At 46.8% G+C, this 16,317-nt stretch overlaps 6 protein-coding genes across 6 annotated transcripts; 4 read left to right on the top strand and 2 right to left on the bottom strand.

The window, feature by feature from the left end:
- Positions 1-406: 406 nt before the first annotated feature.
- V1513DRAFT_460989 (amidase signature domain-containing protein) lies at positions 407-2,358 on the top strand (the record flags this gene model as incomplete). The annotated part of the gene is made up of 8 exons (XM_066899873.1): positions 407-438; positions 525-787; positions 838-975; positions 1,022-1,180; positions 1,220-1,301; positions 1,437-1,828; positions 1,926-2,116; positions 2,143-2,358. The coding sequence occupies 8 exons, from the start codon at positions 407-409 to the stop codon at positions 2,356-2,358; spliced, it is 1,473 nt and encodes a 490-aa protein (XP_066750722.1).
- A 329-nt stretch (positions 2,359-2,687) lies between these two features.
- Positions 2,688-4,518, bottom strand: V1513DRAFT_453939 (chaperonin 10-like protein). The gene has a single exon (XM_066899314.1). It carries the CDS (start codon positions 4,226-4,228, stop codon positions 3,131-3,133), a length of 1,098 nt encoding a protein of 365 aa, XP_066750721.1. The 5' UTR covers positions 4,229-4,518; the 3' UTR covers positions 2,688-3,130.
- A 367-nt stretch (positions 4,519-4,885) lies between these two features.
- V1513DRAFT_286130 (uncharacterized protein) lies at positions 4,886-6,354 on the top strand. The gene is made up of 4 exons (XM_066894596.1): positions 4,886-5,155; positions 5,239-5,523; positions 5,572-5,694; positions 5,756-6,354. Exons 1-4 carry the CDS (start codon positions 5,126-5,128, stop codon positions 6,218-6,220), a joined length of 903 nt encoding a protein of 300 aa, XP_066750720.1. The 5' UTR covers positions 4,886-5,125; the 3' UTR covers positions 6,221-6,354.
- Positions 6,355-7,215: 861 nt separating this feature from the next.
- On the top strand, positions 7,216-7,521 carry V1513DRAFT_428057 (uncharacterized protein; the record flags this gene model as incomplete). The annotated part of the gene is made up of 1 exon (XM_066896260.1): positions 7,216-7,521. One exon carries the CDS (start codon positions 7,216-7,218, stop codon positions 7,519-7,521), a length of 306 nt encoding a protein of 101 aa, XP_066750719.1.
- A 2,743-nt stretch (positions 7,522-10,264) lies between these two features.
- On the top strand, positions 10,265-12,549 carry V1513DRAFT_286110 (general substrate transporter). Its single transcript, XM_066894595.1, has 4 exons — positions 10,265-10,687; positions 10,752-10,941; positions 11,013-11,141; positions 11,201-12,549. The coding sequence occupies exons 1-4, from the start codon at positions 10,410-10,412 to the stop codon at positions 12,272-12,274; spliced, it is 1,671 nt and encodes a 556-aa protein (XP_066750718.1). The 5' UTR covers positions 10,265-10,409; the 3' UTR covers positions 12,275-12,549.
- Positions 12,550-15,508: 2,959 nt separating this feature from the next.
- V1513DRAFT_385830 (uncharacterized protein) lies at positions 15,509-16,312 on the bottom strand (the record flags this gene model as incomplete). Its single annotated transcript, XM_066895223.1, has 1 exon — positions 15,509-16,312. The coding sequence occupies one exon, from the start codon at positions 16,310-16,312 to the stop codon at positions 15,509-15,511; it is 804 nt and encodes a 267-aa protein (XP_066750717.1).
- Between the last annotated feature and the right edge of the window lie 5 nt (positions 16,313-16,317).

Raw genomic sequence — 16,317 nt, 5'->3', positions numbered from 1 at the left:
GAGCTCCATTTAACGCTACTGATTCTTTTTGGGTATAATGGGAGTACCATTAGAAGGGGTGATTCTTTTTGGGTATAATGGGAGTACCATTAGAAGGGACGATTCTTGTTTTTTTTGGAACTTAAATGGGAGGGCCATTAAAAAAAAGAATCAGGCCCTAAGGTTTTAACGCGCGTCGGGCCGAAGTGAGTCACACGAAAGCTCGGCAATTTATGGACGGAACACGCGGTAAGCCTGTTTTGTCTATTGCGCTAAATCCTTAGGTACATTCAAAACTTTTGGGGGCATTTTTGATATTATCCTTTTTCTATATTTGCACTTACTGCTTTTACACAGAACCACTGAACAATTGATCCTATCGGAAGTTCTAATCGGCTGTAATTTGGAGATTTGTCGGATATCCCCAATGTTCGCATATTTGAAGTACAAAAAGACTTTGTGAGTGGGTATAATTTAAGTACACTTTGCGTCCGGGAGCCAGCAGAACTGCGGCCACGTTCCGAGGGCTAATATCATTCATTCAGTGCTGCTAAGCAAAAGGAGCGCGAAGACCGCATTGCGGAGCTCATGCCTGTCTATGGAACATCTCTGACAGCCGAGGAAGCCATAATCTTCCGTACACCTGTGCCAGTTCTCGTTGGTGAGGTGCACAAAGGGATTGTTAAGCCAATTGATGTACTACATGCCTACGGAAAGCGAGCGCTGAAGGCACAGGAGGACACAAATTGCCTGACTGAAATTATGTTCAAAGAAGCAGAGAAGCAGGCGGAGGTCTGCAACGTTCATGGTATCTAGTCGTCTCGCATCGAAGTAATGAACTGCACTGACTTTGATTAGGCTCACTTGCCGGTCTCCCGATTTCGTTCAAGGATACTGTATCGATTAAGGGCTATGACTGTACCCTTGGTATTGCTATGCATGCACTCAATCCTCTACAGAATGACTCACCACTAGTGAGATTGCTTAAGGATGCTGGTACGTTAGTCGGCCCGGAATTAAGTACCATACTGACAAGGAACAGGTGCTCTTCCCTACTGCAAAACAAACATTCCAATGATTCTACTGTCATATGAATCGTATAACAATATCTGGGGACGAACTGAGAACCCTCATGTGAAGGGGTTTACTCCTGGCGGTTCTACTGGTGGTGAAGCCGCGCTTCTTGCGTACGGCGGTGGACGTGTCGGCATGGGGAGCGACGTTGCTGGATCTGTCTGAGTCCCTTCCCACTTCTCTGGATGTTACACTGTGAGATCGTCATCTGGTCGTATTCCACGCGCTGGAAATTGCACCCCCTACTCGTGGACAAGATGGCATCACCGTACGTATATAGTCTATGTCCATCATCCATCAGCATGTTGTTCGGTACTAACATTTGCGTAGTCGATGTAAGTTATTGGCAAGGAGTTTGTGGCTGAAATGCTAATGTGAGCTAGCTATTCTCCCATGACTCGATCATTTGATGATCTTGAGTATGTATTCAAGGCAATCATTGACATGAAGACCTGGGAATATGACTATACCGTGCACCCTCTTCCGTGGCGTGAAATTACTCTGCCCAGGAAGCTCAAGGTTGGAGTGATGTACTCAGACGGTGTCGTGGATCCATCCCCGGCCTGTGCCCGGGCCCTCCAACTTACCGTCGACGCTCTCAGCAAGCAGAAACATGAGATCTTCACATTCACGCCACCATCCCCAGTCGATGCGCTCCGCATTTCGACCCAATTAATCGTTGCTGACGCCGGTCGCGTTGCCACGGCTCAAATAGCCTGGTTCGAGCCGTTTGACAAGGCTGTCACCAAATTCCTGAGGATTGCCCGTCTTCCCCGTTTTATCAAAAAATTTGGGCCTGGGTTTACCTGCGGGTAAAGGGCGATGCTCTTATTGCCGCTCTTCTTGAAAACTGGATGAGAAGACACTGCCAGAGCATATGGATCTAGTTCCCGAACGCGAGGGCTATCGAGCGCAGTACTTCAAGGCTTGGAAAGAGAGTGGTATTGACTTCCTTGTGACTGTGCCCAACGCGACGCCCGCGTTGCCCCACAATGGGGCGTTTGAGTCGTTTGCGTCAATTGGATATGCGGTTATGTTCAACCTTGTCGATTATTCGTCTGGTGTTATTCCTGTTACCCCCTTGACAAGAATGTTGATGGTCTTCCCGCGGATTTCAGTCTGAAGAAGCTTAACTATATTGCTAAAGGCGCATATCGAAATTACAACGCCGACAAGATGCACGGTCTGCCGGTTGCCGTACAGATTGTGGCCCAGAGGCTCGAGGAAGAGAAGGTCTTGAAAATGATGGCGCTAACAATTAACGCGCTGAAGGACAATGGCGTTGAGTATGATACAAACTATTGAACGAGATTTAAGTTCGTTGGCCGGTCTTTGAAAAAAAGATATTGTGCGCCGCAATGGACACTAAAGTACAATTTGAATATGGACTTTTTAGACAGCGCCTCAACGATTCTGTCCTCCATCCCAGCAATCGTCAAACAACACACCGACCTGTTCATATAAGGTATTCTTGTACAACTTGTCCAGATTTGATCTGCAACCCTGCATTGAGCATTTTCTGTAAATAGCCAGCGATATAGAGACTTCCACAGTTTAGTACTCCAGAAGAATATCGTATCACCAACAGGTCACAATTCTGACAAAACAAAATTCATTAACGCAACTATAGCTTCTGGTACAAAGAGTTGTCATTTGCCTATTCCTTCAAAGTCCATGGAAGTTTTAGGCGCAGAGAGTTTTGTGGAAACATGTAGAAGGTGCTAGCGTACGATCAGTAAATTCTAATATGTTCTAGAAAGAAGAGTAACGTGGCGGTGATACCGTGAATAAATTGACTTGGTATCACCCGTAGAAATGCAACAATATAACCGAATTCCTCTATTGTAAGAAGTTCTACTGTCTCGGTCAGTCGTTTCAGAACCCCGAACAAAGCGCTATTTCCAGAGTGTTAATGGCACACAGATCGCGACTTCGTTCATTCATGGAATAAACAGAATTGACATAAAATTGCAACACTGAGTAGATACAAAAAGTTTTCCTGCCGAACAGACCACCATAATTAGTACACCACCCAATCCAAATTGAGATACGGTTACTGTGAGCACCAATGAGATCGCTATTCAAAATTTACGGCCAAATTCTGTCCAGACACCTTGCCTTGTCGGAGTTCATTAAGGCCCAATATGATCTTATCAAATCCACTTCCTAACACACGAAGAGGAAGAGGCTTTACATCTTTGACAAACTGTGGCAGATTGGCATAGAAGCGAGCAAGAGCCTCGCGATCTGAAGGAGACGCCGGAAATGATGGCCCTATCGGAGGTAGAAATGCGAATTTATGACCGAAAGCCGTAAATACAACAAGAAAGTCATATTGGACCCCACGTACTTTTGATTTTCCTTGATCCAAGAGCGTCACAATCTTGCCACCACTCTTTTTAATGACTTGAGCACAGAACTCTGTTGAGCGACCCTCTGATATGCAGTCTAGTGCTTGTGTAATGCTAGGGTGTTCCTTGACTATATCTCGAACTGCGGTCGTGGATCGATAATCGAATGCACTATCTGCACCATACTTTTTTACGAGGTCGAACGAGTGTGGTGATGCGGTGGTGACGACGGTGTAGCCCGCACGCTTCGCTAGCTGTATGGCGAAGAGGCCAACAGATGTTGATCCCGCATAGATCAGAATTGTGCCTCGATTTTCTGGTGATTGTAGTTGCATCTCGCCACCCACTGAAGTTGCATCAACCCAAGGAACGCCTAGTCGGACATTCAATGCTAGCATGGCTGTAGCGGCGGGCACCCCGTAGGTAGAAGCCTCCTCGTCACGTAGTTCATCAGGAACACGCCATGCTAGGTCGCCGTCGACTTTTAAATATTCGCTAAAACTACCACGGTTGCTATAGTTGCCGCCATGGACGAACCCGGCGACTCTGTCTCCAACTTTCCACATACCTAAAGCATGCTTCCCAACATCGACCACCTCTCCTGCATAGTCGCAGCCGATAACACTGCCTCGCGAAGCAATAAGATCGACTGACTTAAAGTCAATAGGATTGAGCGCCACGGTGTGCACTTTGATGAGAATCTCTTGATCGGAAATAGTAGGAACCGGAATGCGTTTGACTTGACAACCCTGCCCAATGGTCTTGCCAGAAGCGACATTCAACGCACGCAGGAGCACGCCACGGTTCGCAACCAGAGCTTCCATGATAACTGCGTGGAAATTTGGTCCTGGAGGCCAGAAAGGTGAGGGATTAAAGGTAGCAAGAGGCAACGAGTAAGTCGGAGCGAGATATCGATGCCGATGGAGGTATAGGGCCTATTATAATAACAATAGCGCAGTTAGCTGCTGCGTCGCTCCCATAGCTTAAATTATAACAGAAGTTCATGACTAAAGTCATCTACTTAATGATGAATAGTCCTGTTTGCGGACAACGATCGCCAGAGTAACCCAAATAGGGAGCGCAGCCCCACACAACGTGGAATGGGGTTTACTGCAACGGCACAACGTTACACCGTCGGCCTCGCCACGACTTCGGTGAAGACAAAGTACGCAGGCACTGTACTTTTCCAACTAACATTGTTTATTAATCGTCGGCTCGCTGACGGAAACGAATGCGACATACAAAAGGCACTACATAAGCGAACGGGCTATTTTTTGTCCGGGGTCGAACAACAAACGTTGTTAGACGTTGTACTCGTTCTTGCGACAAATGAATGTTAACATGGTGTTCGTGTATCAAAAAGCTGAATTGGCGCTGAATTGGGGTTGCTGATCAAAACGCGGTGGAATATGGAGGATGAGATCTTTCCATGCAACTCTATAGCGGAGGGTCTAATCGTCCGACCTCTCAAGGCATCGCCAATGCCAAAGTTCAAATCGGTTTGCGCGTTTCCCGAGAGACTTAATGGCACTAGCAGTCAATTTTCACCAAGCATAACTGTGCATGGCACATCAAGCAACACTTCAGAAAGACTGTGCATATATAACCCCACAATATTATCATCGCTTCTCTCTCTCCATTAACAGAGCTGTACATACATCTCAATTACTTACAGGGATTCAGCCTCTATCTCATACACTTTGCGTAACCGCAGCTTCAGCATGTCGATCAAAAGCATTGCCATTATTGGGGTACGTTGACCGATCAGCATAGGTTGCTCTCGAACATTGAAACAATTCGTCTTACTAGCATTTGCGACTAATACAATGTCCAGGCAAGCGGCAATCTTGGCGCACTAGTGCTCCCAGAAATCCTCAAGTCCGAGCTTAAAGTGACTGTTGTGACACGGGAGACCTCGTCCTCTAAGTTTCCCGAGGGCGTAAATGTTGCAAAGAGCGATTTTAGCTTAAGTTCGCTCACAAAAGTCTTCAAAGGGCAGGATGCCGTAATCAGCATGCTACCGATTACAGCACTTGCCGACCAAGGCGTCGTTATCGACGCCGCTATTGCTGCAGGTGTGAAAAGGTTCATCCCCAGCGAGTATGGGTCCGACTCGACGGTATGCATTATCAGTTCCGTTTCCATGCTTCGCTAACGAGCTCCATAGAACCCGGCTGTAATTTCTGCAGTGCCATTCTTTGAAGGCAAGAAGAAGTTCTTGGATTATTTGTCGACTAAAGAGGATGTTCTCAGCTGGACGGCAGTTATCACCGGGCCGTTCTTCGATTGGGTAAGTGTAGAATTAATCCTCTACTCATATTTCGTGGCACAGCGCACTAGAACTTTCATAGGCATTTTTTACCGGCGTCATCGGCTTTGACTTGAACACGAAAACAGCCACCCTTATTGACGGAGGGAAGACTCGATTCACGACCTCCACCGGTGCACAGGTTGGTCGCTCGCTGGTTGCCGTCCTTAGCCATGCTACTGAGACTGTTAACGAGGTAGTGTTTGTGGAATCCTTCACTACCACACAACTTGAGACATTAGCCGCACTTGAGAAGGCCTCTGGGGAGAAGTGGAAGGTGGTCGAAAAGAAATCAGAGGATGTTAGGGCTGAAGGTTTTAAGGCAATGGGAGAGGGCAATATTTTGCAAGGGGGTGCTGCTATTATTACAGCAGCTGTTCATGGAAAAGAGGCCTTAGAAGATCACTCAATTGCGGAGGGCGGAATTTGGAATGATCGTCTAGGCCTCCCAAAAGAAATTCTCGAGGACGAGGTGAAGAGGATCTTCTTGCGAGCTACCAAACAGTAGAATCGTTAACGTGCGGATCTAAATCTCTAGAGCTGATGTACTGAGCGGACTGTTGATGTTGTAAAGAGAAAATGCGACTAGTGTTATTCGTACCTGTAGTGTTACGCTCTAGTGTTGATGCCATAAAATTGAAGAAAATCATTTAACCATGGTCGAGAAGTATTGTGTTCACGTATAAAATACGACTAAGGCCGTGTGTAACAACCCCCTCATCTCCGGTGTGCATTGACATAAGACAAGAAAATATGGATTGGCATAAGACAAGTGTATATGGGTTGGCATAAGACAAGGAAATGTGCATAAATAGATTTGTACATCACTAGCAGATGACATGACAAGGAAATGTACATAAGCGTGATCTACATAATTGTATGCAAGATCGACAGCACTTCGGAAGTTTTGGGAAACAACGAGACTTCAGATGTCGGTCTATAAGAAGACCTGTCCAATCCTGAAAGGAGGGCTTCAGTGGTGGAATTGATTAGCTTTTTGAAAAGACATTCTTACCCAACTTGCATACTCTCTCTTGTTACAGTGATCCCCCCTGAAACCAAATACACATCACACCGTGATATGCGCGTCCTATCAACCCACCAACTATACCAATTCACAACTTACTAATCTATAACGAATCATCACGAATGGAACTGTTGCAACATAGAGAGCCAAACAACTGCACACCACATTCCGACCCCAGTCCCTGACTAAATCATAACTAATAAGACACAATTTGAATTTGTTATTGTAGCAAAACCGTAGGACCTTAATGTAAAGAGTCCGTTATGGTAGGGACGATGGTTTGAAGGCGGGGATTGCAGCCGAAGCGTTCTCCGCATGTGACATGTTGAGAAATAAAGATCCCAGGTACTTAGAGAACCACAGTGTTTTGGCGAAACTTCGCGTTCTCGCTGTGTGGATTGATCGCAGCCCTCAGAGAAGACGAAGGTGGCAAGAAGTTTGTGACTTTCTTGATCTTCCTGATACGTTCATCGAGTATGACAGTGACACGAGATGTGACTTCAACATATCGCATGCTTTCTGACGGCCTGCAGGCTAAAGTTCAAATTGACAACGTAGAGCTTCAGGACTTGCTACATGATGCATCAGAACGACAGGGAAGCTTCCCTAGGGTTGTGATGCACATCACCCTGGTAGTTAAAAGCGGCATGAAGAAATACTTCATGGACGAGATTGATACTTACTATACGGCTCTTGTTCTGGACCCGCGCGTTAAAGGGGACCTAATTCGGCAGGATTTAAGCGACGATGACGATGCCGTCGCCTTATCATCGAGGCAATAAACTTGAACTTCATCGGGAGTAAGACACTACTGAGGTCGGCTACCTCGATGGTACAATTTCCACACAACGACAACGAATATAGCGGCCCGGAACTTCGGATGCTGCGAAAGTTACAGCCTGTAAGTCAGTCGTTTGTATCGGAAATTGATACATACTTCGAGAGTCCTAGAATAGTTGTGACCGACGCAAAGTGTCCAAATTGGCTATGTAATTGGTGGCGTAGGCACAAGAACGAATATCCTCAGATGGCGATGGCGGCGAGAGACTATTTAGCAATCCGCGCCTCAGAAGTCTCTGTTGAGATGGTGTTCAACACCGGCAGAGATATTCTGGCGGTACGCAGATACGCGATGAAAGGCGAAACGATGAAAATGTTGATGTCAATAGAAAGTATGGCAGATATGTATCCGCAACGAATATCCTAACCGCCAAATCACGCCTACCCGCCAATCCGCCTGCAGCCCCAGATTGGGCTGGGAACAAAAGTCGGTATCAATGGATGGTAACTATGCGCGACAACATACCAAAAAGAGCATTACCAATTGCGAGATAAGACACAAATTCGCGGGCACGACCTGTCATAAAGAAACGCAGCTAAAGCTGCATCGAGGCATTGCACCTGTAATACAATTTCACAGCGCCAAAGGGAGATCGGCCAGAATTCTGACCAGTACAGTAATCCTCGAAGGGATACACATGCTGAAGCTGTTAGACGGCGGCGGCGCACCAATGAAGTGAGTATGACGTCGTTACAGCCGCAACGTCGGATGCCTCCCAATAAGACACTGTTCTCGATGATATGCAAGAGATTGCGAAGGCTTCTCCTTCCTAAGTCGGTATGTCATTACCGAGAGGCGTTATAGAGCGCAAAAGATCTTGGCATTTTGCCTTCTGTTGAGATTGGTTAAAACAAATTTTGTTGGGTCAAAAAGACTTGTATCATTTGATGCTTGGATGCTTGGCATATCCTAATAGGCTATGACTTAGGGTGATTATATTCGGGCGAAGCAGATCAGCATTAAGTTAATGGAGTTTTGAGCAGAGTGGGGCACATACACTTTCGGATGACGTACGACTAAACTAAAACCTTTTTCGAGCTTGCTGCGGATGCGGTCCAATGTAAGAGAGCAGCAATGGACTACTCTTTCGGGTACTGTCCTTAGCCCAACTTGGAATCAGCGTGAGTTCTACTATGGCCAATAAGGCATGCTCAAAATACTTTGCCGATTTGACAGTTGATAAATACGACAGCAAACCAACGTCGTGAAGTACCAATCCGTCCAAAGGCAGAGCAAAGAGCGGGGGGCGAACTACTTGCAAGCGAGGCTAACCAGTCTGCAAGACGTCGGATGTAAACAGTCTAATGATGACCCCGCAGCCCCGGAAAAATTAGACGCAAATTAGCTTTGTCTTGTGCGACAACGAAAGTTTCCGACGGGTTCCTGTCATCACCTGATATTCAGGCTATGGACACAGCCTCTGGAAGAGCCCACAATTTTTCAGATCTCATCGCTGCACTTGGGGCTTTAGTAAACAATATGCAATTCCAGTAGACACACCGAGAGGGAGAAGCGCTATCAGGCACAATCTAGGGCAATCTGTCATTGATTATCTGACACCTATTTCTCTGAGCCGTGGAGGCGGGATAGGAATTGCGGTCGTCGGATGCATGCTGCCGGTGTGCACCTCCGCCGCCGGCTTCCACTATCGCCTCCGACGCAGCGTTCCTTGATCGGAAACCTACGCCTCCATCATGTGATATTTCTTACGTTTTATCGCCAAGGCTGTTCTAACGCCTTTCGGAGATCAACAGTCCCGGTGAACTCACATAGAAAGAGTCGAGTAATAAGCCAACATTTTTGATGTAAAAACGGAAGTCGAGTACACTTTGCGTCAATCATCGCATCCTTTGATCGATCATGATTCAAGTGCAGCTACAAACAATCCTGTCTCTGGTTTTGGCAATGACAACGGAAAATGAACAACAATGAGTATATGTCGGCCCATATAATTTGCCACAGAATTGTGAGCCTCCTAACGAAATGTGGCTTGAATTTGATTTTAAAAAAAAAGGAAGGTTTAACCATAATTTGTGAGCCTTGAGTGCCCGCGGGGTAATACGGGGTAATAAGGTTTGATTAAGTTAGTGGAATACGGCGCAAGGCTTTTCGTAGTCAGTTAGGGTTCGCCACTAATGTACCGCAAACTCTCATCCAATAGGAATTCGGATACGGGGAAGCATTCCCATACGAAGTACAATTCTTTCTCTCCCTCCCCCCCCCCCCCCGCTAATATACCTTCCCCACACATCACTGCAGGCTCAATCTGACTGAACTTTGTTTCCTGATCTGCACTTTCTACGTGGCGAATATTTATCAATGCCGCCTAATATTTTTTAAATCCACTGTGTCTCAGGTCACGGTATATCCCGAAGATCTACCAAGCTTAAAGGGAACGGGAAGTAATGAGAGACAAATCGACTCTGCCTACCAGAACGCGGGCCGGTCAGAGTTGGGAAAGATCACGCGGTCTGGAGTCCTGAACGATAACCTTGAAGTTTTAGCGCGAATGTTGAAATCTGTTCACATGTCTAATTAGAAATCATATCATGCGATATAGCGGCCTAGCTTTCTCTTGTGTTGAGCTAAAAAAATCGCGCTTCACGCCACCAAAAGTTTATCTCATCTACCCCACCTTTGACGGGGTCACGTATCAAAAATCTTCCGTCTGACATATGTGGCTTGGCGTGGAGCAATTTGCTGTTCCTGGAGCCTACCCCACAAGTGGCAGATATATCAGCGGCCAACTATTATTTAAAGGCACCTTAGGTCCCCCGGATTTGCAACTCATTCACCAAAGATTGCACACAAAAGGAAATATTTCAAACCATGGCTGGAGGCTCAAAGAAACCGATCAACATCTTTAGATTGAACAATCTACCTGAACCGCGAGAGGTATTCAACTGGAGACTATGGTTCGCCGTGCTCTCCTTCGGCCTCATGGGCGCAGCTCGTGGTATCGACGAGGGCTTGATCTCCGGCGCCTTTAACTCCAAGGATTTCCAGAACACCATCCATTACAGCTCGTACAGCAAAGTGGAGCAGACAAATATTAAAGCCAATGTGACTGCTATGGTCCAGATTGGCTCTGTTGGTGGTGCTCTTTTGTATGTTCCTTGATGGCGATTGCTCTCTTTACTGACTGACATCTAACATTTTTTTCACTTATAGTGCATTCTTAGTTTGTGACCGCATTGGTCGTCTATGGGCGACGCGTCAACTCTGTGTTCTATGGATTTTGGGCATTGCCATCTTTATGGGATCAAACGGAAAGTTGGGAGCCATCTATGCCGGTCGATTTATTGCTGGTCTGGGTGTGGGACAAACGACTGTCGTCGCTCCCGTCTATCTCGCCGAGATTGTAAGTTGATTTTTTTTTGGCACTCACCGAAATGTTTCGTGCCACCATGCTAACTGCTTACTGTGATATAGGCTCCGGCATCCATTCGAGGGCTTTGTACTTGCGTCTTTACCGGTTTCGTGTACCTCGGAATCGTGTTGGCATACTTTGCCAATTACGGATGTCAACTCCATTTCAGCAATGGGACTCACAAAGTATGGGTAAGTAGTCAGTTACGATTTCGAATTCATATTGAATGTTTAGACTAACCCAATTATAGGAGGTGCCAACCAGCCTTCACATTATGTTCGCCAGCATCATCTTCATCATATCATTCTTCCAGTACGAATCTCCTCGCTATCTTATCAAGGCTGGTAAGAATGCCGAGGCCTGCAACAATCTTTCCCGCTTGCGCAATCTCCCAATTGACAACGAATACGTGGTCCGCGAAATCAGCGATATTCAGATCGCGCATGAGTCGGAAATGGAGGCAACCATGGGTGCAGGCTGGCTTGGTGTCCTCAAGGAGATGTTCCTAGTCCCTAATAACCTGTATCGACTGTACCTCGCCTTTATGGCGCAGATTTTGTCCCAGTGGTCCGGAGCCGGATCCATCACGCTCTACGCTCCCGACCTCTTCAAATTGCTTGGCATCACCGGCACCAATGAGTCGCTGTTGGTCACTGCCATCTTCGGCATCATCAAGCTGTTGGCAGCAATCATCTGTGCCCTGTTCCTCGTCGATTTCATCGGTCGCAAGCGTGCGCTACTCATCGGTATCACCCTGCAGGCGATCGCGATGATCTACATTGCTGCTTTCCTCACTGACGTGCCGCAATTGGGCATCGTGAAAAACTTCGTCCTGCCCGCGTCGAAGCAAGGCGTCAGTCGCGGGGCTATTGGCATGATCTACATATCCGGTTTTGGCTGGGCGCTTGGTTGGAACTCGATGCAATACTTGCTCACCGCCGAGCTGTTTCCGCTGCGCATCCGTGCCCTGGCGACGTCGATGTCTATGACATTGCACTTTGCCAACCAGTACGGCAGCTCGCGAGCGCTCCCAAATATGCTGCTGTCGACTGACAATGGCGGAATGACACCAAAAGGCACTTTCTGGTTTTTCGCAGCTGTTACCATCATTGGTGGGCTATGGGTGTGGTTCAGCGTGCCTGAGACGGCTGCACGCACGCTCGAGAGCATGGATCGCCTGTTCGAACTGCCTTGGTATAAGATCGGATTGTATGGCAATAGGGATGCTGAAGAGCGGGATGAGGTCATTTCGGAGAAGGAAAGGATCGCTGAAACCGCACAACACTTCGAGGAAAAGCCGGCAGACAGCGCAACCCTTGCCTAAGAGTGCAATGTAATGATTGTTTTTTTGTTTAATTTATGCTAAATCGGCAGCGGTAGGAGTCGCACCATGCTTTGTTTATTATGGTTCTTGTCTTTCAATTTATTTTAAACATGGAAGTGAGGAAATGCATTGGATATTGATGATGATGCCGATGATCTGACATATAGAGCTCAAATTAGAGGATGATCTAGCCATTTGTTGTCTTATTTTGTTAGTAATAAATCTTTGGGCATCTCCAAAGACTTCGGTTTTCATTACTGGTATACTTCTAGGCAACACTGCACCACAAAGTAATTGAGTTAATTTTCAATGAACATGTATTCACATCTGTGATGAAATGGTTCAAAGTCACTTATGATGGTCAGACAATGCTGGAGCAGTGCTCTCTTGCCACTGGGCTTGTGTACTGTGAGGATTGCATTTGTCGCCAGCGAGTAGACAACCTGGAATACATCGCCTGTGAGTGGCAAATACGCGCGGAACCAGCTCTGTCGATGACCATCACAGAACTTAAATTCAAGAACAGCCGGAATATTTGACGAATGTTAAATGAAGTGGCTTGTGATGGCTATAACAAGTTGCTGTGGCGGTGTCGCAGGGTCCTGATGCTAGGCGGATGACTGACGCTAGTCCCAATGAGGAATGGTTAGTTTACTCTCTATGAAATAGCATTCTTATCTCCACATTTGGACTTTCTTAGCGACAGGTCATTTTATAGCAGCAGTGGACTCAATTATTAGCAGAAAAATCGCCCTGACCTGTTCCTACTTCTACTGCCTGGCTTTCTATAAGTATATCGTAAACGTTCGTTAGGATGTGGTGGTCCTGCATTTTGTTGGAACATGTGACGTTCACCTTCGGTGGGGCGAGATTTAGCTTGGGGTAAGGTGGCAAAAAAGGTGGCCCATGCCCGGTCACAAGCTACTACAACCAAGGTACTCTGAATGTGCTCTGTAGCGTCCATAGTTTCGGCGATACTGTACATGAGGGGAAGAATAATCCGGGGCTTGACACAGTCAAACGATGACAGTCAATAACACCCTAACCCAGACACAATTACAGCCCCTGCGATTTCGCTTGCTCATCTTTAGCGCAACATGCACTGTCAACGATTCTCATCAACTTGACCTGGTTACGAGTGTTTTGCAATCTTACACAGCACGTAATTTTAAAGCAAGGGATAATAAATTATGGCGACTTGTTTGGTCGTGGCACAGTGTGGGTTCAGGGCTCTGATGGCAAGGGCTAGAATAGGCTGGATTTTGTCTTCAACCCGCTAAGCTCCCATAATCAAAACACACATTCGAAAGTCTACGGCTTTTTTTTCATCGCGGAACAAGTGACTTACCCGCACTATGGTTCAGGAACAAGTCGCGACCTGACTGAACGTGTAACAGTATCTAATTAATAGTGGCCATGATGCACGTGGATCAGTTGTGAAAGCAATTGGCCGCGAGGCACAGGTAAACATCCCGGAATAGGCCACTCTGGTTATATCGTGCCGGAATACCCTGAGAATTAGTGCTTATTGTAATCTGATTGGAGCCGGGCGAGTCGCGATGGTTGTTAAGCCGCGAATAGATCGCAAAGGCGTACTAATTCCGACCTTTAAGGAGCAGACAAGCATGTGGTTTAGGGTTAGAGCCCGCTACCTTTTCGGATTTGGTGCCTGGGACTCGTGAAGGAACAGGACGATTGCATCGGCCATCGGGAGCTGGAGCAAAATAATTGGGAATCCAAACACACTTTTAGATGACTTTCCCGAAGAGTTATTGAGGAGTGGGTTAGCTGAACGGCGTGTGGCCAATTGGCAATTGCGAAAATATCCTGGCCCTTCGGTGTGTTGGATTCCCAATTATTTTCCACTTAATTTCCGGAGTACTCAGACGGGCAGCCGACGCAACCAAACCATCACGGATGGCTGCCATCCTTGGTGCATTCTTCAATGACTGCGAACAAGATAATCTTCTCATTTATACTTGGCACAGTGGAGTATCTTGGTTGCTAAAGAGTAATTAAAAACTAAAACTCTATAAGGTAACTATAGTTATGTTTTTGGGGACGGCATCTCAACATGCACATTTGCATTTTCCATCCGCTGCGACTTTTCCCACGGCCAAGGTCTACCATATTCCTGTTTCCTCATGTCTCTGGCTCTGAAGGCATCAGAAAAGGGACGCATTATCCTTCATGAGCGAGCACGCATGATATGAAATTCACCATCCCGAGACGTCTCACTGGTTAAAGGGCCAACGTTTACGAGATACAGAGTTACTCGGTGGCGAAACGGACGTGCCGTCTTCCTCGACGCAACTGCACCCGGACAGTTGTGATTCACGGCACTGGTCAGAAACTCCCTGGCCTAACCCTGATCATTAGGATATGGTGATACTATGCGGAGAGAATAGAGGCCGAGTTATTTCGCGACTGAATCGTGTATCTTAAAAAATTAATGGTTGGCAACAGATGCTGACTCGCTAAGTTCACGTTTGGCTCTGAGGGAGTTAGTTAATATCGCACTCGAGAATTATAGCTCTAGAACATAATCACAACGGTGGGTTCGCCTGTCAACCAAAATATGCAAAGAAAATAAGAGGTGAATCGATAACGTCCCAAATGGCCATATGCTCCAGAGATATATCAATGGTTAACTTCCGACGTCAGCTTCATTTCCGTCCATAAATCAGTCTGCCTTTCGGTTAAACCTTGATATTTCGACATATAAGAGTCTTGTGGTGCGCAATCAGCTTTGGGAGCTAATTTCTCAAGTTTGTGAGAGGTAACAATTGCTTACCAGTTAACATGGCCCACAAGATTTCGGATGGCTCACGGGAGGCTACAATTGCTCCGCCAGCCAACCGCAGATTTTATAACAAATCGACATATTGAACTGAAATAGTCTCAACCCCATCAAGAGAGGTATCCCTACCTGCCGATACTGGTTTCCAAAATCACATAGGAACTGACTTTGGCATTAATATATAACTCACAGCGTCCAACGCCGACCTAAGTCGAATGAAGCAAATACGACTGCTATTCCTGTGGAGGGAAACGCTTTGAATTGGACGAACCGAGGTTCCAGGTTCGGAGTTGAGACACTCTTTGCCGTTCTAAGTACTCTAGGCCATTATGCTATTACAAAACCATTACTTCCAACACTTTCTTGTACACTCGATTAATAACACGTTAACCAGAAACATAAATGAAAGAAATAACGTCATGGGACAGAAACAATCAACTAGTCAGAGTGGCAATCTTACCAACCCACTCGCCCCCATTCTTCTTAACTACTTCTTCAAAAATCCACTGGCCAACATCCGACCGTGAAATCGTGTATCCGATAGCTGGTTTCTCCTCCGTGCCTACCCTCAAGTTTCTCCAGCCCTTTCCTGCCTTGTAGTCGATCCCACCCTTCAACAGACTGGCGCGCACACCAACGACACCGCGAAAGAGATGCTGGCTGGCTTCCGGCTGATCCATGTGCAATTTCAGTGTGCGTTCCATCTTGCGCTTGTCAGCATGTGGAACGGCGATGAGGACGCGGTATAGAAATCGTAACCAGAACGGTACGTCTTGGGGCCCATTGGAAATTCCAGTTGAAGAGACATAGACGAGCAATGGCTTGATAGTAGCGGTTGAAGGAATCTCCGCATATACCTCCTTGAGTGCGTTGAGGAGTGTTGCAATGGATGAGGCGCAGATGTCGGGATTGTCGAGGGTGAACGGTCTGCGAAGCGACTTTTGGAGGACACCTTTTCCACCCACACCAGAGATGATGAATGAGACAAGGGTTCCATCTGAGACCACAGTACGCTTGACGTCCTCGACATTAGTCGCATCGCCTTGGATGATAGTCAAATGCTGATCGAGAGTTTCTTGCGTAAGACCTTGCGCAAGGAGTTGAGAAGTCAATTTTGATGCTGTTCGGGCCAGCGCGGACACGTCATAGCCGGCCAGCAGACAATGGACCAGACAGGTATTCGCGCAGCCTCCTGTTGCGCCGAAAAAAGCAATAGTGGGATTGGACTTAGCGCTCATGGTGG

The sequence above is a fragment of the Lipomyces chichibuensis genome (assembly GCF_038497645.1).
Source record: "Lipomyces chichibuensis strain CBS 12929 unplaced genomic scaffold V1513scaffold_65, whole genome shotgun sequence".
Lineage (NCBI taxonomy): Eukaryota > Fungi > Ascomycota > Lipomycetes > Lipomycetales > Lipomycetaceae > Lipomyces > Lipomyces chichibuensis.
The sequence above is the reverse complement of the archived record's forward strand: the minus strand, read 5'-3'. Positions and strand labels throughout refer to the sequence as shown.

Excerpts from the sequence above, each read along its gene's own strand:
- V1513DRAFT_286110 (XM_066894595.1), top strand. The coding sequence starts at position 10,410 with ATGGCTGGAGGCTCAAAGAAACCGATCAACATCTTTAGATTGAACAAT. Across the intron at positions 10,688-10,751 it reads TCTGTTGGTGGTGCTCTTTT|TGCATTCTTAGTTTGTGACC; the intron begins GTATGTTCCTTG and ends TTTCACTTATAG. Across the intron at positions 10,942-11,012 it reads CCGTCTATCTCGCCGAGATT|GCTCCGGCATCCATTCGAGG; the intron begins GTAAGTTGATTT and ends ACTGTGATATAG.
- V1513DRAFT_453939 (XM_066899314.1), bottom strand. The coding sequence starts at position 4,228 with ATGGAAGCTCTGGTTGCGAACCGTGGCGTGCTCCTGCGTGCGTTGAAT.
- V1513DRAFT_286130 (XM_066894596.1), top strand. The coding sequence starts at position 5,126 with ATGTCGATCAAAAGCATTGCCATTATTGGG. Across the intron at positions 5,156-5,238 it reads AAAGCATTGCCATTATTGGG|GCAAGCGGCAATCTTGGCGC; the intron begins GTACGTTGACCG and ends TACAATGTCCAG. Across the intron at positions 5,524-5,571 it reads AGTATGGGTCCGACTCGACG|AACCCGGCTGTAATTTCTGC; the intron begins GTATGCATTATC and ends CGAGCTCCATAG.